The sequence below is a fragment of the Nannospalax galili genome, unplaced genomic scaffold (assembly GCF_000622305.1).
Source record: "Nannospalax galili isolate Female #2095 unplaced genomic scaffold, S.galili_v1.0 scaffold64, whole genome shotgun sequence".
Classification (NCBI taxonomy): Eukaryota; Metazoa; Chordata; class Mammalia; order Rodentia; family Spalacidae; genus Nannospalax; species Nannospalax galili.
The window spans coordinates 706,171-725,068 of NW_008352316.1; the positions used below are offsets into that span (position 1 = coordinate 706,171).

General features: G+C 43.1%; 1 protein-coding gene across 1 annotated transcript in view; it reads right to left on the reverse strand.

Annotated features, from left to right (window-relative positions):
- The window catches only part of Fgf2 (fibroblast growth factor 2), an 89,964-nt gene extending 71,106 nt beyond the window's left edge, over positions 1–18,858 (reverse strand). The window contains exon 1 of the mRNA XM_008849228.3: positions 18,617–18,858. Within this exon, the coding sequence (XP_008847450.1) occupies positions 18,617–18,791 (175 nt within the window). The 5' untranslated portion in view covers positions 18,792–18,858. The remainder of the gene's footprint in view (positions 1–18,616) is intronic.
- Between the last annotated feature and the right edge of the window lie 40 nt (positions 18,859–18,898).

An 18,898-nucleotide genomic window follows, 5' to 3' on the forward strand; every position in this document is an offset into this window, starting at 1 on the left:
CAGCCTATTTTCTTAAACAATGCAAAACGACCTTCCCAGGAGTGGCACCACTCACAGTTGGTTGGGTCCTCCCCACATCACTCAACAATCAATAAAATGCCCCACAGGCCAGTCCAATGGAGGAAATTCCCCAATTGAGGCTCCCTCTACCCAGGTGTGTCAAGTTGACAACCAAAGCTATCCAGCACAATTGACCCCTTGTCAACCTGACACACAAATATCACTATTACACCATAACCTTTCCATTTCTTGTCCCCAAGATATGATGTTAACAGTATCATAACATAAGACAGTACAACCTTAAAAGTTCCACAGTCCTCAAAAAATCCAAACACTTAAAAGTTCACAGTCTCTTTTAAAAGTCTCATAATTATGGGCTCCTATAAAATCCAAAACAAGTACTGTCTTATTTCAAAAGGGAAGATTGGGCCACCTAAGCAAAACCTAAGGCCAGCAAAATAGCTCTGGGCTAGACACTGGGATTCACTCACAGATCCTCTGGACTTCAAAGGATTTTGGCAGCTCCATTTCTCTCACTCAGCCTTCCACAGCACACACAACCCAGGCTGGCTCCATTCCACACCTGATGCTTCCCTCAGTGGTCGTCCCATGGTCCTGGAATCTCCAAAAAGCTGGGGTTTGCACTGAAACTGAGGCTGTACCTTCATCAGTGGCTTCTTTTGGCCTCTTATAAAGCCTCAGATTCTCTCCATGACCCATTAATCCTGAGGTCATCACTGCAACTGAGACTGCTCTTTCACCAATGGCCTTTCCTGGCCTCTCAGGGTGGCAAGCCTCAGCTGCTTTCTGTGACTCCTTCATGCTTTCAACACCAGAACTATGCAGGAGACTCTTACACATTACCAAGTCCTGCTTCTAGCTTGAGATGGAAGTTTAGGCCCCCTCAGGACCATAGCTTCTGTGTGCTGACCCTGAGGAAATACTTCCCAGAAGATTTTGCCACAGTGATGCTGGTCTCTTGTTACTTACAGCTGATTTTTCAGCCCCAGCTAACTAGCATCAATTGTCCCAGTAAAGCAAAGGTTTTACTTTAGTGGTTCTGGTCTCTTCTTCATCACGGCTGATTTTTCAGCCTCAGCCAACCAGAAACTAGATTGCACTAGTCTCCACTTCCCTTTGAGACTTCACAAGCCAGGCCTCCATTGTCTGCATTTCTCTTTAGTGTACCTGTTCCAAGTTCCACAGCAACAAATTTTAAGCACCCAATGGCTTTTCCAATCCAAAATTCCAAATGCTTCCACAATCCTCCCCAAAACACCAAGGTCATGTCTGTCACAGCAATACCCCACGATTCTGGTATGAATTTCTGTTCTAATTTGTTTCTCCATTACTGTGACAAAATACTCTGACCAATACCAACTTGGGGAGGAAAGAGTTTATTACATCTTACATCACAGTTCATCACTGAGTGACCCCAAGGTAGGAACTCAAGGCAGGAACCTGGAGGCAGGGGCTGAAGCACAGGCCATGGAGAAATGCTGCTTATTGGATTGCTTCCCTGGTTCATGCTCAGCCTGCTTTCTTATACAATACAGAATGACTTGCCCAGGGTGGTACCACCCACAGTTGGCTGGGCCCTCCCACATCATTCAATAATCAAGAAAATGCCCCACAGATGTGGTCACAGGCCAACCCAATGGAGGAAATTCCCCACCTGAGGCTCCCTCTACCCAGGTGTGTCAAGTTGACAACGAAAGCTATCCAGCACACACTGTAAGTTCAAGGCCAGCCTGGGGCCATACAGTGAGCCCGTTTCAAATTTTACAACACATAGAAAGGGGCTGGAGATGTAGCTCAGCAGAAGAGCACATTCCTAGGTTATGATTTAAAAGTGAAGTGTTCCACAGGTTCTTGTGTTGAAACGCTTGTTCCCAGTTGGTGGTACTTTTGGGGGAAGTTATGGAACCTGTAGGAGGATGTGGGGCTAGGTAAAGGATGTGGATCACTGAAGGCTGGGCTTTACATATTACAGCCAGCCTCAGTTGCACCTTGACCTGTTTCTTTATTCATCAGGATGCAAGCAAGCATCATCACACTCCTGTCACCACAGCCACCAGCTGCTTCCTTGCTTGTTCATGCTTTCCCTATGACAATGAACTGTACCCTCAGTCACATCTATGATCCTAGCACTCAGGAGGCCAAGGCGGGGGTACTGCTACAAGTTTCAAGGCCAGGGCTGGACTATACAGCTAGTCAGTAAGTACCAGGCCAGTGAGGGCTACATAGTAACCCTGTCTCACAAAAAGGGGGTTCTGGCTAGGTGGTCCATAGGCTTTTGGAACTGGTTTGTCTGAAGAATGTGGAAGAGTTTGGAACTGTAGGTTTCAGAAGCCCTTAGAATGCTGAAAGCAGAGTTTAGTGTACCCTTCTGGTAGGGATGAAAAAAGTCAAGATGCCAAAATAAAGGTGAAAAGTTAAGGCCAGGCTTGTGAGGTTTCAGAGAGGAATAAGGGCACCATTGGAAAATCAGCCTAGAGGCTATTTATGCTGCATTCTGGCAGAAAATCTTGCTGCCTTTTGCCTGTCTCCCAAAAATCTGAGTGAGAATGAAATTTAAAGCAATGGACTAATGTGTTTGTTGGAGGAAATTTCAAAATAATATAGCATCTAGGCTGTGGTACAGTTATTGCTTACTGCTTTTAGTCAGCTTTACAAAGAGAGAGCATAAAATAAAACAGCAGAAACGGAAACAGTTTGGCAAGAAAAGGAAGGCGAGTGGATTTAAGGGTAGGAACAAAGTGCTGTAGACAAAGCAGTAGTAATTGCTAAAAAATTACCATATCTACAGAGAATCCTTGCATCCTGTACTGAGGCAACAAGAAAGGCGCCTTCAGGATCTATGGTGTAAAAAGGTAAATTCATAGGAAAGAACAGTGCCAGAACAGAGAAGACAGTAAGGGTTTTCTGTTCAAAACCAACAGGGGAAGTGTTTTCTTAGGTTCAGCCACAAGTCACATGATGGTTAATGTGGTTGTAGTGAAAGGAGGCCAGGCTACATCTTGAGCTGGCAGCAACTTAACTGTATCATCTACATAGTGCTAGTTTTGGAGGCATGCAAAATGCAAGAGTTTACAGGGTCACAGAGACTTAAGGTTCAGAAATCCACTGAGGTCAGGTAATGTATAGGAGGGTCAGGTTCCCTGCAAAGGGTAGCCCTAAGAAGGCATTGTGCAAAGCTGTGAAAGTGAAGCCTAAGTTACAGAGGAGATTCTAGGATGTTGCAGATGCTAAGAATGTGAGATACCTGCCAGGGAAAGTTGTAGATACTAAATGGAGTGGGCCAAAGAGAAAGGTTATATGCTGTAGGGACAGGTGGGGTTACCCAAGCCTGCTATAGCCCAAATGATGCCAACACAAGCTTTGGATGCTGGACATGGGGCTGCAGGGTTTGTTTCCCTGCTTTAAACTTGCTTAAATCAATCTTTACTTGCTAAGCCCTCATTCCTCCATTTTGAATGAGAATTTTTACTCTGCCATTGTATGTTGGAAGCATATAATCTGTTTTTATTTTAAAAGGGACTCACAGTTAAGATGTCACCCGATACTTAGGAAATGCTTTGGACTTTGGACTTTAAAGCAGTGTTTGGAGCTATAAGACTAGGATGACTTTTGAAATAGGCTGAGAACATTTTGTATTATGAGATGGTCAGGGGTCTATGGGAGCCAAAGGCAGAATATTATGGTTTGAATGTTAAATGTTCCCTACAGGCTCATGTGTTTGAACACTTGGGTCTCCAGCTAGTGGTGCTATTTTGGAAGGTTGTGAAATATTTAGAGACCCCTAAAGGTTCACTAAAAGGAATGGGTTGCTGGGGGGTGAAGGGCATCTTACAGGTTATAGCCCTGATTCTGATCTAACCACTCTGTTTCCTGTTCTGCCACATTTATGATCCCACATCTGCAAGCCATGTCCACCATCATGCCTTCCCTGCATGATGGACTGTACTTCCTGAAACTGTGAGCCAAAATAAATCTTCCCTTAAATTGCTTCTTATCAGGTCACAGTGACAACCAATACACCTAGCATGCATGATGCCCTACGTTCAGTATAATAAATAAGTGCTAAGTCAGTATCATCTTTTGTCTTTTTTATCATTTAGAGGGAACACATACTTCAGTTTATAAAGTGATGTTAGACCATTAATAAATGCATTTGAAAATGAGATATCATTGGAGATAGCAATTTTTGTCTATAGATTCAAAGATTGAGGAATATTAGTAAAAGTCATGGGCATTATTATGTGGTTTCTGACACAAAGTGTCAGAAAATGGATTTTAAATTTAATAGTGGGAATACTTAAGTACCATGATCAAGGAGTTATAACAAATAATGTCCTAAGCCAGGTACCAGTAAACTCTCTTAAGAACTGGACAATGTATACTTTAGGCTTGAGGGCTATCTGCCATTGCACTGAGAGAGCAACCATAGGCACCATCTAAACAGATGAGGCTAAAGAAGCCTAAGAAGCTAAGACATGGAACTCTCCTGAAGGAAGTGCAGTTCTTTCACAAAGTGCAGCTATAAGAAATTATTCAGCTGCAGCCCACTTGTGAATCCTGTACATGTCCCACTCTATTATAGCATCTGCTATTCTCTCAGTGTTCTCAAGCCCAATCTCCAGAAAGCACCTTTGCCCCAAGCACCCCCTGTGCTGGTAAGCGTCCTATTCTTTCTACTTCCTGTGGACCCAACAGTGTCTTGGGCCGAGTACACACCAGGGGACAGGCACTGAGAACTCATCTCCTTCTTCTTCTGAGTAGCATGACCAGAACTGTTCTTTGGGAAGGGACAATGCTCAACTGTAACAACTGGTCATGGTAACTGAATACACACTCCAGCAAAGAGTAAGGTCTGGCTGATTGGATATTAAGGTCTGAATCATATTCCCCTAAAAGCTCAACTAGTAAGAACCTAATAACTCTCAGTGCTTCAGCACATGACTGTATTTAGAGATACAGCCTCTAAAGAGGTGCATAAGTTAAAATGAGGTCTTTAGGGCAGGCGGTAATCCAGTCTGAATAACAGGGAATTTGGACACAAGAGGGTCACCAGGGATTGTGAACAGTGAAAAGGCTGTAAGAAGAGGTAGAAAGAGGATAATCAACCCACCCAGGAGAGAGAGGTTTTGAGGAACACAAACCAGCCAACACCCTGAGCTTGGACTTCAAGCTTCAAAAATTAAAAAAAAAATAAATTTCTGTTGTTTAAGCCAATAGTCTGTGGCATTTTGTTATGGTAGAAACAGATTAGAGGCTAGACAGCTTGGCAGTAAGTGGTTCTGGCTAGAGCTAGGGCCAACATGGCAATCAGGCAGATGCCAGCATGACTGAAGGCATGGAGACCAGAACTAGACAGAGCTTGAGCAGGAAGTGAGCACCATGGAGGCCCATGCACAGGGAAGAGGGCAATGAGATCACAGATTCAGGAGACCAAAAGTCAAGGCAAAGGCCTCCAAGGAAAGAGGGATTCCTCTTCAGACTCTTTTCTTGGTGTCTATTTATCTATCTTGGTCTTTACTTCCTCACATAGCACATCCAAAAATCTACTGATTGGAAATGCTACTTATGTCCTATGTTTTTATATACTGAGCCCTCTCAAGTTCTTTTTAGTGACTATCTGCATTTCAGTATGCTCAGCTTACTCTGGACTTAATCTTTTAGGCCCTGACTTCAAGGTTTATTCTACATTTCTTGGTATCTAATCATCCTTAACAACTTCTATTTTGGTACGTGCCATTTAAATGCTTCATTTCCAGGAGCTGGAGAGATGGCTCAGCAGTTAAGAATGCTTGCTGCTCTATCATGAGGACTAGAATTCAGATCCCAGCACCCACATCATGTGGCTCACAAACACCCGTAACTCCAGCTCCAAGAGATCCAGTATGTTTTCTGGCCTCCTCCAGCACTTGCACATACATGGGTGTATAAGGTCCCACAGAAACACATACACATAAAATTTATTTTAAAAAAACTTTTTCATAATGAAAGAAGAAAAAACCCTTCGATCTTCAGTTCTTCAGAAAACTACACTTAAATATTGGAGAATTTTTTTTTTTTTTTTTTTTTTTTTTTTTTTTTTTTTTAGCTCAGGGTGGCCTTGCCCTGGTAGCACCAGCTGTCCTAGAACTTACTAGGTAAACCAGGCTGGCCTCAAACTCACAGAGATCTGCCTGCCTCTACCTCCCCAGTGCTAGGACTAAAGGTGTGTGCCACCACACCCGGCTGGAGAATTATTTCACAGTAAAACAGAAACACCTCCTAAAGAGTACAGCAAAAGGGAGAACTTTAACTCTTGGCACAATATAGCCCAGGGATGACTTCAAACCATTATTTCTGTTCAAATTTCTGATACATTATCCATGCAGAATTCAGTGTGAGCCTGTATTCTAAACAGAAAGATTCTAGAATGTACAGTTCATTACTTGTTGTCCTGGACAGAGACCATGGTTTGAAAAGCCCAAAGGAAAAAACTTTTCTTACCTGTAAAATGAGGAATGATCTTTTCTTTGTGAGTTTGTATCTGAGATTTCAAAGGTACTGTTTCTAAACTTAGTACAGAGCATGCTCTCAAGAAGTTCATTCATTCATTCATTTATTCATTCAATACTCAGTAAAAGGCAAAGTCCTGGGAACACAGCAGTGAAGGCTGAATATCTGCAGGAGTAACGCAAGTTCTCTTCTTTGAATAGGACTGGTCAGATCCATGGATACTTCATGGCTTTCATACCAACCCTCCAGAAATCAATGTGTGCCTCACTTTCCCACCCTGTAACAGCTGAGGGTGTCACTGTAATTTTTTTCAGATAGAGTCTCCTTGCAGCTCCAGCTAGCCTGGAACTCACTATGTGGACCAGGCTTGCCTCAATCTCACGGAGATGTCTGCTGCTTCCAAGTTCTGGGACCAAAGGTGTGAACTGTAATTATTTTTTAATCCAGCACCTGCTGTAGACTGTTTATATATTAGTATACTTAAACAAACCAGTAATCAAGAAAGGCTGCCTTTCCAATGTTTTTCTGGGTTTAGAATAAAGTACAAATATGTAAGACAGCCCAAAACTTACAAACATGCTCAAATTAGGATATGCCTCAATTTCTTTAAACAAATACCTTACTCTAAAGAAGGTCAAGAAACAAGGTTAGTAGGTCCTACATTTAAAGATTAAAGGTCAAATATGGCAAAGGCTCTTCAAACATCTATTTCTAGTAAGATTTTCTTTCTTTTTTTTAACATCCCAGAAGCAGACTTCCAAACCAAGGCATTCTCTTCCTGAATCCCCAAGCCAGGGAGCAAGCAATACTGTCCCCAGCACATTTACACACGCATGCATATGCACACACACACATACACACCTTCAGATGAGACCAAGGCTAGACATAGCTATAAGAAATCAAATGATACTTGAAACAAACAAAAAAAAACTGAATCAAAAACTAGAAAAAGTAAAAATAAGGAAGAAGACATGTAGCAGGTACAGGATTAAAAGATATTATCTATGCTTTGTATATGAAATCATAGAAAAAGAATCCTAATTACTTCTAGTTCAAAACAAAGTCTGCTCATCATATGCTATGCTCCAAAAATATTTTTTGTTTTTCATAAATTTTAGTAAGGATACAAAATAATGGACTTATTACTCATTTTTACACACTCCACCACCTTCCCTTAAAAAGGAACTTTTAAATGGAGATATTGTTCCATTCCAGTCTTTTCCATTTCCTATTTATGTAATGACCATCTTAAAACCTATGAATTGTTTTCTGTTTGTAAAATGATTCAGCTTAGAGAGGAGATGAATGAGACAGTTATTTAGCACTCCCCTCCACCCCTCCTTAGAGAGCAGGGCACTAAGCAGCTATTCAAGGATGGTTAATCGGCACTCTCTCCCCACCCTCCCCCGCAGACATCCCATCACAAAGACTATGACTCACTCTGTCATACAAGCTCTGTCCTTCTAAGAGCTTTTGCAGATTGTTAGGATGAGTGAATATTAAGATGAAGCTATCTGTGTCATTTTCTTGGAGTCAAAAAGAATACTAACAGCCATGCAAGGCAGTTCTCAATTCTACTTTATAAAGAGGTTTTGGACATAAAGGAAAATGGACTTAGAGATTAAGGTGCCTGAGTCAAGTATGTACCTCCAGGTCTGCATTCTTGAATAGGAGGACTATGAGCAGTTCTGGAGCTAAGCATATAGAGCAGCTACATTCCTCAATGAGAAGATAGAGAGCAGTTCTGGAACTGAGCATCAAGATCAATTAGAAATACTGATGTGCTCCCCTAGAGCTAGATAGTTCCTTAAGATTCTAACAGATGATTGTTGTACTTTCATTGCTTCCTTGGGGTAATGTGAAAGGTGCTTGCAAAAAAGAACTATGGTACATTTACATGCCTCCTATACAGCATGATGCTTATTAAAGTTTCATGGCTGGGAATATACTCCAATGACAGAGTGCTTGCCTAGCATGAAGCAAACAAAGAAAAGAAGGGAAAGGGAAAGAAAAAAAAAGGAACAGGGAGCAGAGAAAGGAAAAAGGAACAGGAATAAATAAAAGGAGAGAAAGAAAGGAAGAAGGGGAGGAAGGAAGAAAACAAGGAGGGCAGGAGGGAAGAAGGGAAGTTGCTTGGCTGAACCCCCTCATACACCTCACACTAGTACTGACTCAACAGCTGAGCCACAGGCAGCTTTGGTTGAGTAACTAGTCTCACACTCTCAGAAAAGACAAAGGAATGAAGAGCTACCAGGAATACTGCCTGGATTGCTTGAGTGTTTTAAAAATCAAACATCTCTTACCAGGAACTTCACTACACCTGGGGAACATGCAATGAAAACTCAGAGAATTGTGAGTTTTAGACAGCACACAGGCAAGGCAGGTACAGGGTGAAGAGAAAGAAATGGGGCAGGGGCATGACCAGGACTGGGATAGAAAGGAGGACAGAGCCTGCAGAGATATGCCTGGATGAAGACTCAGCAGGAGATCTGACCAGGAGGCAAAGGTGGATGACAAGCCCAACTGACTTTTTTGGTGAATGGTTAGCATAGAAAATGTTCTCAAGTGGTTTCTGTATATAAGGATGAAATAAGTTCCCCTCAAAGGGCTCACAGACCCAGTGCAAGAGGCAGACATAAACAATCAGTTATGACAAAAGTATTAGCTTCCACATCAGAGCAGACAGCAAGTACCACAGGGAAACAGGATAACATTAACTCTCCCAGGAAGGCAGTGAAAGGGTCACAGAGGCCTGTTAAGGTAGTTTCTAATAAGATTTTTCACAGAAAGGAAAGAATGGAAGGTGGGTGTGAAAGAAAAATGAAGAAGAAAATGAGTTTTGAGGAAACAAGAATCACATTAGGAAAGACCAACTGGAAACAGGGGAGAATCTCTCATGTCGGAGAGTCCTTGTCAAGATACTGAACATAAGTGGCCTCAGATGAGTACCAACAGTACATAGGTTCAGAAGATACAGAAGGCTGTTGTGATGGTTAGTTTAAATTGTCACCTTGATACAACCTAGAATAACCTGGGAAGGGAGTCTAAATGAGGGGCTGTTTAGAAGACATTGGCCTGTAGGCATGTCTATGGGGGATTGTCTTGATTATGTAATTAATGTGGGAAGATCCAGCCTGCAAGTGGGTAGCACCATTCACTGGATTGGGGTCCTGGTCTATATAAGAGTAGAGAAAGTGAGCTGAGTAGTAAGCTGTATGCATTCGTTTATTTTCTCTTGACTGTTGGTATAATGTGACTAGTTGCTTTAATTTCCTACCACCTTGATTTCTACTATGATGAACTGTAACCTGAACTGTGAGCTAAAATAAATTGTTTCTTCATAAGTTGCTTTTTTAACAGGGTATTTTAACAAAGCAACAGATATGAAACTAACACAAATTTGAGAACACCCACACGTCTAGTTAATGCTTAAGGTAGCAAAAAACTAAAAGGGAGAAGAAATAAAGAATAGGGCAAAGAAGAACCTCAAAGACTAGGAAACAAAAGCAAGCATGTTCAAGCATACATGCACATAAGAGGAAGAGGGAAAGGCAGCAAAGAGCTCCTGGTGTTCAGCTCTGGTCTCTAGAAAAACAGCTTAAGTAAGAGTGGAAACTTGGTAGGTAGAAGAGCTAGTCTGAGGTAGTGATGTGTCACACTGAGGCTGCGGTGGGGTGCTTATCCTCAGAGCAGAGGAGACATGGGGACAGGGAATTGGCTAAAAACTATATGCCAAAGAAATTATACAACACACAGAAAGGGAGTGAGCCAAATTGAAGGCAAAGAGAACAGGAAAGCAAATGACCAGAAGAGAGAGGGTGTGAAGAGAAAACCCAGTTGGGCTGAGACAGTAACACTTCTGGGTACCGAGGACTGAAAACCAAGGAATTCCCAAGAAGTCAGAGGCAAGCAAAAGTGTCACGTCATGGATGAGGGAAACTGGAAAACCACAGGACTGAGTTGTAAGACATTCCAAGTGATTGACTGACTGACTGAATTCTGGTGGCAAAGAGTTTCTAAAAAATGAAAAGCAGGTAAAGTGGAAGGAAGTACTGGATTTCAGGGTACAAACCACTAAGAAAGTCAGAATGAGCAGTGTGTACAATGCTGAGGAAATTTTTATCACACAGCATATGGTTAATAAATCCTAGGGGCTAAGGATAAAGCTCATGGTAGAATGTTTGCTTAGCATGCACAAGGTCCTGGGTTCAATCCCTAGCACTACAAAAAATTAAATCAAATAAAACAAATCGAACAACCTAAATGCTGCTGTGTGCAGTGGCTCAGGTCAAAATCCCAGCCCTCAGGGAGTTTGAGGCACCACCGAGGGTGCCAGGCCAGCCTGGGATACAGAGTGCAACTCTATATTTTATTTTTAAAAACTTAAATGCTTTTAAAGAAATCAGAATTGCCAATAAAAATTTGGAAGTCCTATTTTTCTTGAGAAATGATTCATCTTTCCATAGATTATCCTAAGAAATGTCAATAGGCAGCCTCCAAAAGTCCCTAATTTTTCCAAATAACATTGATAGATATAATTATCTTCAGTAAAAGACTAAGAAAGTTTCTGAATATACACCAGAGAACTATAAATCTTGGCTGAGCTTTATACAGCAGGTGGTCCATGAGTATAGCCAATGGTAAATTCTTCTGACTTCTCCAACACTTGGTACACTGAGTTACGTTACTAACTTTTTTTTTTTTTCTTTTGGTCTTTTTGAGACAGGGTCTCCCTGTAGCCCCAGCTGTCCTGGAACTCACTATGTAGACCAGGCTGGCCTTGAACTCACAGAGATCCGCCTGCCTCTATCTCCCGAGTGCTGGGATTAAAGGCGTGCACCGCCACGCCCAGCAGGTTACTAACTTTTATGATGATCATCTTATTGAGAAGTTGGAGTTCCCCCCTCTTATCACAGTGCCTGAATTATGAGCAAATAACTCTGCCCTCACAGAATCTAGCCAGATCATGACTACTCTATATAAACTTTCCCTTAAAACAAAACAAACCAGCTTTGCTTGGTAGTACATATCTTTAATCCCAATATTTGGGAATCAGAGGCAGATGGATTTCTGTGAGATGGAGGCCAGCCTGGTCTATATAGCGAGTTCCAGGCCAGCTAGTTGTGCTACAGGGAGAGTCTGTCTAAAACAAAAACAAAGAAACAAACTACCCCTCTTTAAGTTGATTCAAGTTTTTAATCACGTACTTCCATTATAAATTAACATGTTTAATCATAAGTTAAAGCTTAATCCTAAATTAAACCAATATAATTCTGTTTATTGTTTCAATAATACCTTGGATCTAAAACTTAATATACATAGACTTTCTTTCATTTTGTTAATATCCAAAACACCTTGAAACTCTAAGAAACTTTTATTGAAGAATTCTACTGAAAAATCCAATTTAGAGGTTAACTTGCGGAAGTCAATAACCGTTTGAAGAGACATACGTTCCAAGTTTCTATAAATAAATGAGCAAGCAGCAAGTTTACATTGGACAAGTTACCTTGTACAGGAAGAATGACAGAAGTCAGCTAGGATGAGACATAAGTTAAACACTGAATATTCACTGTCTGTTGCCTCCAGGCCCTAGGCTTTTCTTTGGACTAAAAATATCAGACAAGATATTTAGAACAGTTCAGACTGGCTTCTAAGAACCACAGTCTATGTCTCAACAGGGATGCTTCCCTGGGAGTCAAAACTTTTGTTTTCAATTTCTCCTAAGTTCAGAACTATATATAACACAGCTTAGAGGGTCCCTAGCCACAATTATTAGAAAGAAATTTTGATAGGCAGATAATTAAGCACTGACCAGTGAGTAAAAGGTCACCAAAAATCACAGCGCCACAATGGCACTACCTAATGATTCAACTAAAGTTCTGCAGGTATGAGCATTATTTATACTTATTTTGAAAAGAAAAAAAAAAGCACTGACAAACATAAAAGATCAGCTCCATGATTTCAAAGCACACACACAAAAAAAAACCAATTTCAACACACTTGTTTGGATAGAATATGTTAAGGAGGTTAAAATGCATGACCCAGATGTGCTCAGTTCACTGTCATGGACTATTACCCCAAGCCAACCTCCTTACAGATGTACACTACAGGACAAAGGGCCCAGAAAAGGAATCAACAAGGACGGGAACTGGAAAAATGTGAAGACTCCTGCACACGTGCAGTTGCCATTCAGCTGTTCCCACATCCTGTAAGTAGAAAGTAGTGGAGCCCTGTAGTGCCGGACCCTAACTGCCTCTTCTAGTACCAGCATGGACCTTTGCTTCCAGTGCCACTGAGGGCAACTTCCTAGCACAATGTAGACCTTTGCTTCCAGTTCAGTAAGGGTGACTTCCCACATCAGTGTGAACCTTTGATTGTGATGTACTAGGCTTGTTTCTGTTTGTTTATTACATCTACAAGACTATTTCCAAATTGAACTTTTAAATCCTGTCCATCCATGTCATATGGCATGATAAATCAGAAAGAGAATAGTCAGACCCAATTTACATAGTGTCAAAGTCTGATTACATAATGGCCATTTTATAAAGCAAACAAAAGCCCTCAGGGCACATCAGAAGGGAATGTTGCCTTGTCCAGGCTGAAGTCACTTGGCATGGAACTCATCTTTAAAGGCTCCTAAGGTGTGGTAATATTTGTGACTCATGAATTGTCCTTTCATTGCTGTACCAATTAAATGATTTCAGAATTAAATAAGCTCTTAGAGTGTGACTTCATTTGTTTACTGGACACAAACAGCATTACAGTAAATACCATGGTTATTAAGGCAAATCAGTAGGATCCACTTGCCAGATACGACCAAAGGTGGGGAAGGCAAAGCATCTAGAATCATGGAATGCATGGCTGTATTTACCAAGGGCAATGGCAAAGTTAAGACATCTGTCCATAATCTCTAGAGAACAACAATGGTGGGTTCACAGAGCCACTCAGAACAGCTGGCTTGCATTCCAGAAATGAAGAAGGCTTGGCCACAGGCAGCCAGAGGGTGCCATGACTACTGAATGGGACAGAGTAAGGAGGCTGGGGAGGCAGGCCTAGAAAGCCAGGTCAGGTGAGCAAGAACCTGTCAGGAGTGTGAATCCACAGGTTAACACAGGCAACTGGCTACTTCTCTGAACTTCTATAAAGTAGGAGCTGTGAATTTCACAACACATGCTTTTATGATTCCGGCCATGTGGAACGCGTGCAGTGGCAAAGTTTGGGAGGCAGGCTATTTTTCATGGGTATGGGCTGGCCCTCACCCTCTGCCACACTCAGGTTCCCTGGTGCCTGGAAGCAGAGAATTATGACCAACAGGCAGTCACACCTGGGAGAATCCAAGGGTAGATCCAGCACTTCTAACTACCTCCATTTTCCCCAGTACAAACATCTGGAATAAATTTAGCACTAGTGTGTTCATAAGCAGCCTGCACGTCCCTACTCCCCCGCATACCGTTCATGCTGCTAGGGATAAAATGTTCTCTCTCCTGGATCCCTGCCTGAAGCTTTAGAGCAGAAACTTAATGGTATGCATTCCCATGGACATGAAAGGAGGCCTGCCATGTTCATGATCAAAAATGCCCAAAGAAAGGTGAGGGCACATAGCACACGTGTTAGAGAACAAACTGTACCCACTTGCAGCACCTTGCTTCTTTATCACAGCTCCCATGTCAAATGAAGATTGTCTAGGCCTATGAGAAAAGTCAAGAAAACAGGCCTTTCTGAGTGAAAAAAACTCAAGGACAGTAGGTGTGGAGCATGGCTGACCTTCAGCAATACAGAGAATTTTTGAACGTTGGTGTTTGGTCACCTTCTCCAGGCTTTCTTCCGGAACATTTCACCTTTGTCCTCACCTGCTCAGCATCTCCTTACCTTTCCTCTTCTTCTGTACCTGAACTTTACTCCCCACTTAGCAAACACCCCACCACATGGGTCACATTCTTCAAAGCATGCCTCCCCTCCCCAAACTCCATGGCACTCAAATTTTCATTCACACGGATCACCATCTGATAAATGCTGAGCTCTGCCTTTCAGTGCCACTTGCACTTTGGAAGGTATTTGAACAGAGAGGAATAAATCTCAAGTGAGTCTCAGGTCAATTGGACAGTTTGAGAAATAAGGCCACAAAAAGCTAAGATATTGCCAGGCATGGTGACACATGCCTGTAATCCCTGTACTCAGGAGGCAGAGGCAGGCAGATCTCTGTGAGTTCAAGACCAGCCTGATCTACACAGTGAGTTCCTGGACAGCTGGGGCTACAGGGAGACCCTGTCTCAAAAACACCAAAAAAAAAACCAAACAAACAAACAAACAAAAAAAAAAACCCTAAGATATCCAGCCATTCGGGGGAAACCTGCTTTCATTCACTGTTTTCATTTCTCTGTTTGCAGGTCAGTTTGTTTGGAGAAGAGTGAGGCTAAGGGGATACTGCCATGTCTTGTCCATGCTCATTCTTTCCCCATCTTTCCTGTCAGTCTCCTGATCTGCTCAAACATTAGTGTACCTTTCACCCACTAGAGAAACATACTGTACATAAGGTTATGTCCAGGTGAAACTAGACATAAGTATTTTAAATTCATCATTTTTAGGTTTGGGTTTTCTGTAACTGGCAAAAGGTGTCCTTTAAAAGAATTAGTATCCTAAGCAAGGTGTGGTAGCACATCCCTTTAATCTCAGCACTCTGAAGACAGAGGCACGCAGATCTCAGATCTCTGTTAGATAGAGGTCAGCCAGATCTACATGGTGAGTTCCAGGCCAGCTAGGGCTACAGGGAGACCCTGTTTTAAAAAAAAAAAATTGATAATGTACAAAGATCTGGATGAGTTATTCTACTCTAGACTGTCAGCATCTTCCCTTTAGCTAATGACAAAGTAGGAAAGGCTTATGGACCTTCATATTAGATTGGGAGGGCAATCTGGGTGGAAAAGAATGTTGTTATCTACTGAAACGCGAGTGACCCAACTAAGCACCTAAACATCTGGGAGAGCCCTCTACTAAACACCCAGAAGAACCTCCACTAAATGGCCTCCACTAAATGCCTCTAGGAGATCTCTGTACTAACCACTTGGGATGCCCTTCACTAAACATCCAGGAGAGCCCTGTACTAAAAATCCAGGAGAATCCTCCACCTAACACTCAGGAGAGCCCTCCACTGAACACCCAGAAGAACCCTCCACTAAATACGCAGAATGCCCTCCACTAAACATGCAAGATGCCCTCTACTAGACATTCAGGAGAGCCCTCCACTGAACACCCAGAATAACCTTCCACTAAACACCCAGGATGGCCTCTACTAAATAATACTCAGGATACCCTTCTGGGTTATGATTACTAGAAACCTAAGAATTTCAGATCACTCCTCTTGAGAATCACGTAATTAAGGATTTACATAGCTGAGTTGGATGTGGTGGCGTATGTTGGTAATCCAAGTACTCAGGAAGCAGAGGCAAGAGGATCTCTGTGAGATCAGGGTAAGCCTGGTCTACATAACAAGACCAGGTGGGACTACAGGAAGATACTATCTTTAAAAAAAAAGTACAGTGACCCCCACCCCTCAACTGGCCTTTACATGTAGACCAGACTAGCCTTAATCTCCCAGAGATCCTCCTGTGCCATCACTCCCTGCCATTTTTTTTTAAAGCCCAATCCATATTTGGGAAGAATTAACAGTTGTTTTTACAAGATGGCAATAGAGTATGCAATTCAGAATTATCTCCACTCACTTCTGTAAATAACAAATAGCTTCAAAGACAAAAAAATCTGCAACTAATACAGCATTTTTTTAAAAAAGAATACTGGGTAAATCTGCAAACAGAATCAATCTGGTGGGTATTTCTTCTGTCCTTAGTCATGAAACAGGCTTTTTCAATAATTTGTGCTACTACAAAAGAATAAAACCACTTGGGACATATATGTAATTTTCCCAACCATTGCGTCAGTCTAGCAGACAAATTTCAAATACAAAATAAATTTTGTGGCTACTCAAGGCTACTCAATGCTAGAGTAGATAAACAGTGATGTCTCATATAGGTTTCAAGTGCCTTTCCAATTTTATTGGATAAAGATTGCTAAGGGTTTTCAAATTACAGCAGGTCTGGAAAAAAAATGACAGACTTATATCTCTTAGTGCTTTCTGTTTTAGAAATAATAAAGACTACACTAATCCTGAGTCAGAGACAGCAACAAGACATCTGCTGTACTAACTCAGTAGCAGTACCATAGTGATGACAGAAAATACTGTACTGTAAATTTCAAAAGGCTAAAAGAAAGGATCTAGAAAGATTTTACCGTGAAAACTGCAAACAAAGAGGCAGGTATTTTTAAACCCACATAAACATTGGGCGGGATAGTTTTACTTGTCAACTTGACACACATGGGTAGGGGGAGCCTCAATTGGGGAACTGCCTCCATTGAACTGGCCTGTGGCCATGTCTGTGAGGCATCTTCTTGATTATTGAGTGATGTGGGAGGGCCCAGCCCACTGTGGGTGGTGTCACCCCTGGGGAGGTGAGCCTATGCTGTATAAGAAAGCAGGTTAAACAAGGGCCAGGGGAACAAGCTAGTAAGCAGCATTCCTCCATGGCCTGTTCCAGGTTCCTTGACCTGAGTTCCTACCTTAGGCTCCTTGATGAACTTTGATCCATATGTAAGGCAAATAAACCCTTTCCTTCCCAAGCTGGCATTGGTTGGTGTATTTTGTCACAGCAATAGAGAAACAAACTAGGACAAACATATTAAATATGTATAGAATCATTACCCTAAACCACGAATGTGTATAGTTTTTATGTTTTATGTGGCAGTTAAATTTTCATTATGCTTTTAAAGTACTCAGAATATATGAAAGTACATGTCACATTCACAGGACAGCTCCTTTTGCTCCTAGGGCATTCTGGTCTTTTGGAATGTCCTGGCATCTTGATAAGGGCAGAGCTACAAGGAGGAGCTCCGGACCTTGGAGTTCCGGAGCTCAGCAACTCTTTTCTCAAAGAGAGGGGAAAAAGGGGTCAGACCCCAAAGGGAGCCAGTAGATGTTTTAACTACAGAACAGATTAAACAATAATTCTGGTCTCCTCTCTCACTTCCAACCCAGTCAAAAGACCTAAACCAGCCTACCTGGGACACTTTCCTTCCTTTTTCCTACTCAATGGCTCTCCAAGTGTGGCTCCCAGAGGAGAACCACTTAGAAACTCGTCAGACGTGTAGGTGTTCTGCCCCAACTCAAGACAAGAACTCCTGAGAGCAGGCACCAATCCATTTCAGCAAATGCTGCAGGTGATTCCTTGGGGCCCCTAGAGTTGAGACCACTGATTCAGGTCAGTGTTAGTTCTATAATCACAGGCAGATTTACGTTTTACATGAATGAAACTACAATTCTCATCTCACCCTCAAGCTGCTGCAAGGTCTCTAATCCCACTTCAGGGATGGGGTTAAGTGCCAAGGTTTTTGCACTTCTTTGCACACTCAAACAGTTTTCCTTTCTGTTTGGTCTCGCTTAATTCTTCTCTTCAGAACAACCGAAAGAAGCTGGGTGGGTGGGGGGGAATATGAAACTGGTGGGTAAGAGCAAGGGCCACATCTCTCTAGGCACCAAGTCCCAACAGACATGTCCCCAACGATGAACATTCCATCCTGTTCCCATGGGCTTGGTGTGGGGAACTGCAGAATGCAAGCAGGAACCTTGAAAGGGTCACCCCCCAAGAGCTGTGGAGCCCTCACCACGACCATCCTGGCCCTGCGCATCAGGTGGCCTGAGAGGGATCCAGAGACCAAGGAGCAGGTGTATCTGGAGCTGTGGGAGGAGGTGGCAGGCAGACATGCTGAACCTCATCCCAAGGGCGCAGAAGGAAGTTGCATCTCGGTATCCCCATGTTCCCAAAGGCGCAAAAGGGAGACGTCACGTCCTCGTGGTGTCCCCATGTCCCTGAGGGCGTGGAAGGGAGCCGCGTGCCCGTGTACCCCAGGGTCCCCAAGGTTGCACTGCACCTCGGTATCCCGTCTCCCAGGGAACGGACGGGGGCTGCGTCCCGGTGGTGTCCCCCACGTCCCCGAGGCACGGAAGGGAATAGGACACCATGCGACCCCTGTGCGTGGGCGAGAAGTGGCAGCTCACCATGAGGGTCGCTCTTCTCGCGGACTCCATCCACGCGGCCATCGGGGTGGATGCGCAGGAAGAAGCCGCCGTTCTTACAGTAGAGCCGCTTGGGGTCCTTGAAGTGGCCAGGCGGGAAGGCGGCGCCGCCGTCCTCTGGCTGCCCTGGCAGCGTGGTGATGCCGCCGGCCGCCATGGTCCCTCCGTCGCCCCCGGGCCCAGCTGATGCTGTGCGGTGGACACCCCGACCCCTACCACGGCCCCGACCCGGGCCCCCGCCCCCGCCCCCGCCCCGCAATGTCG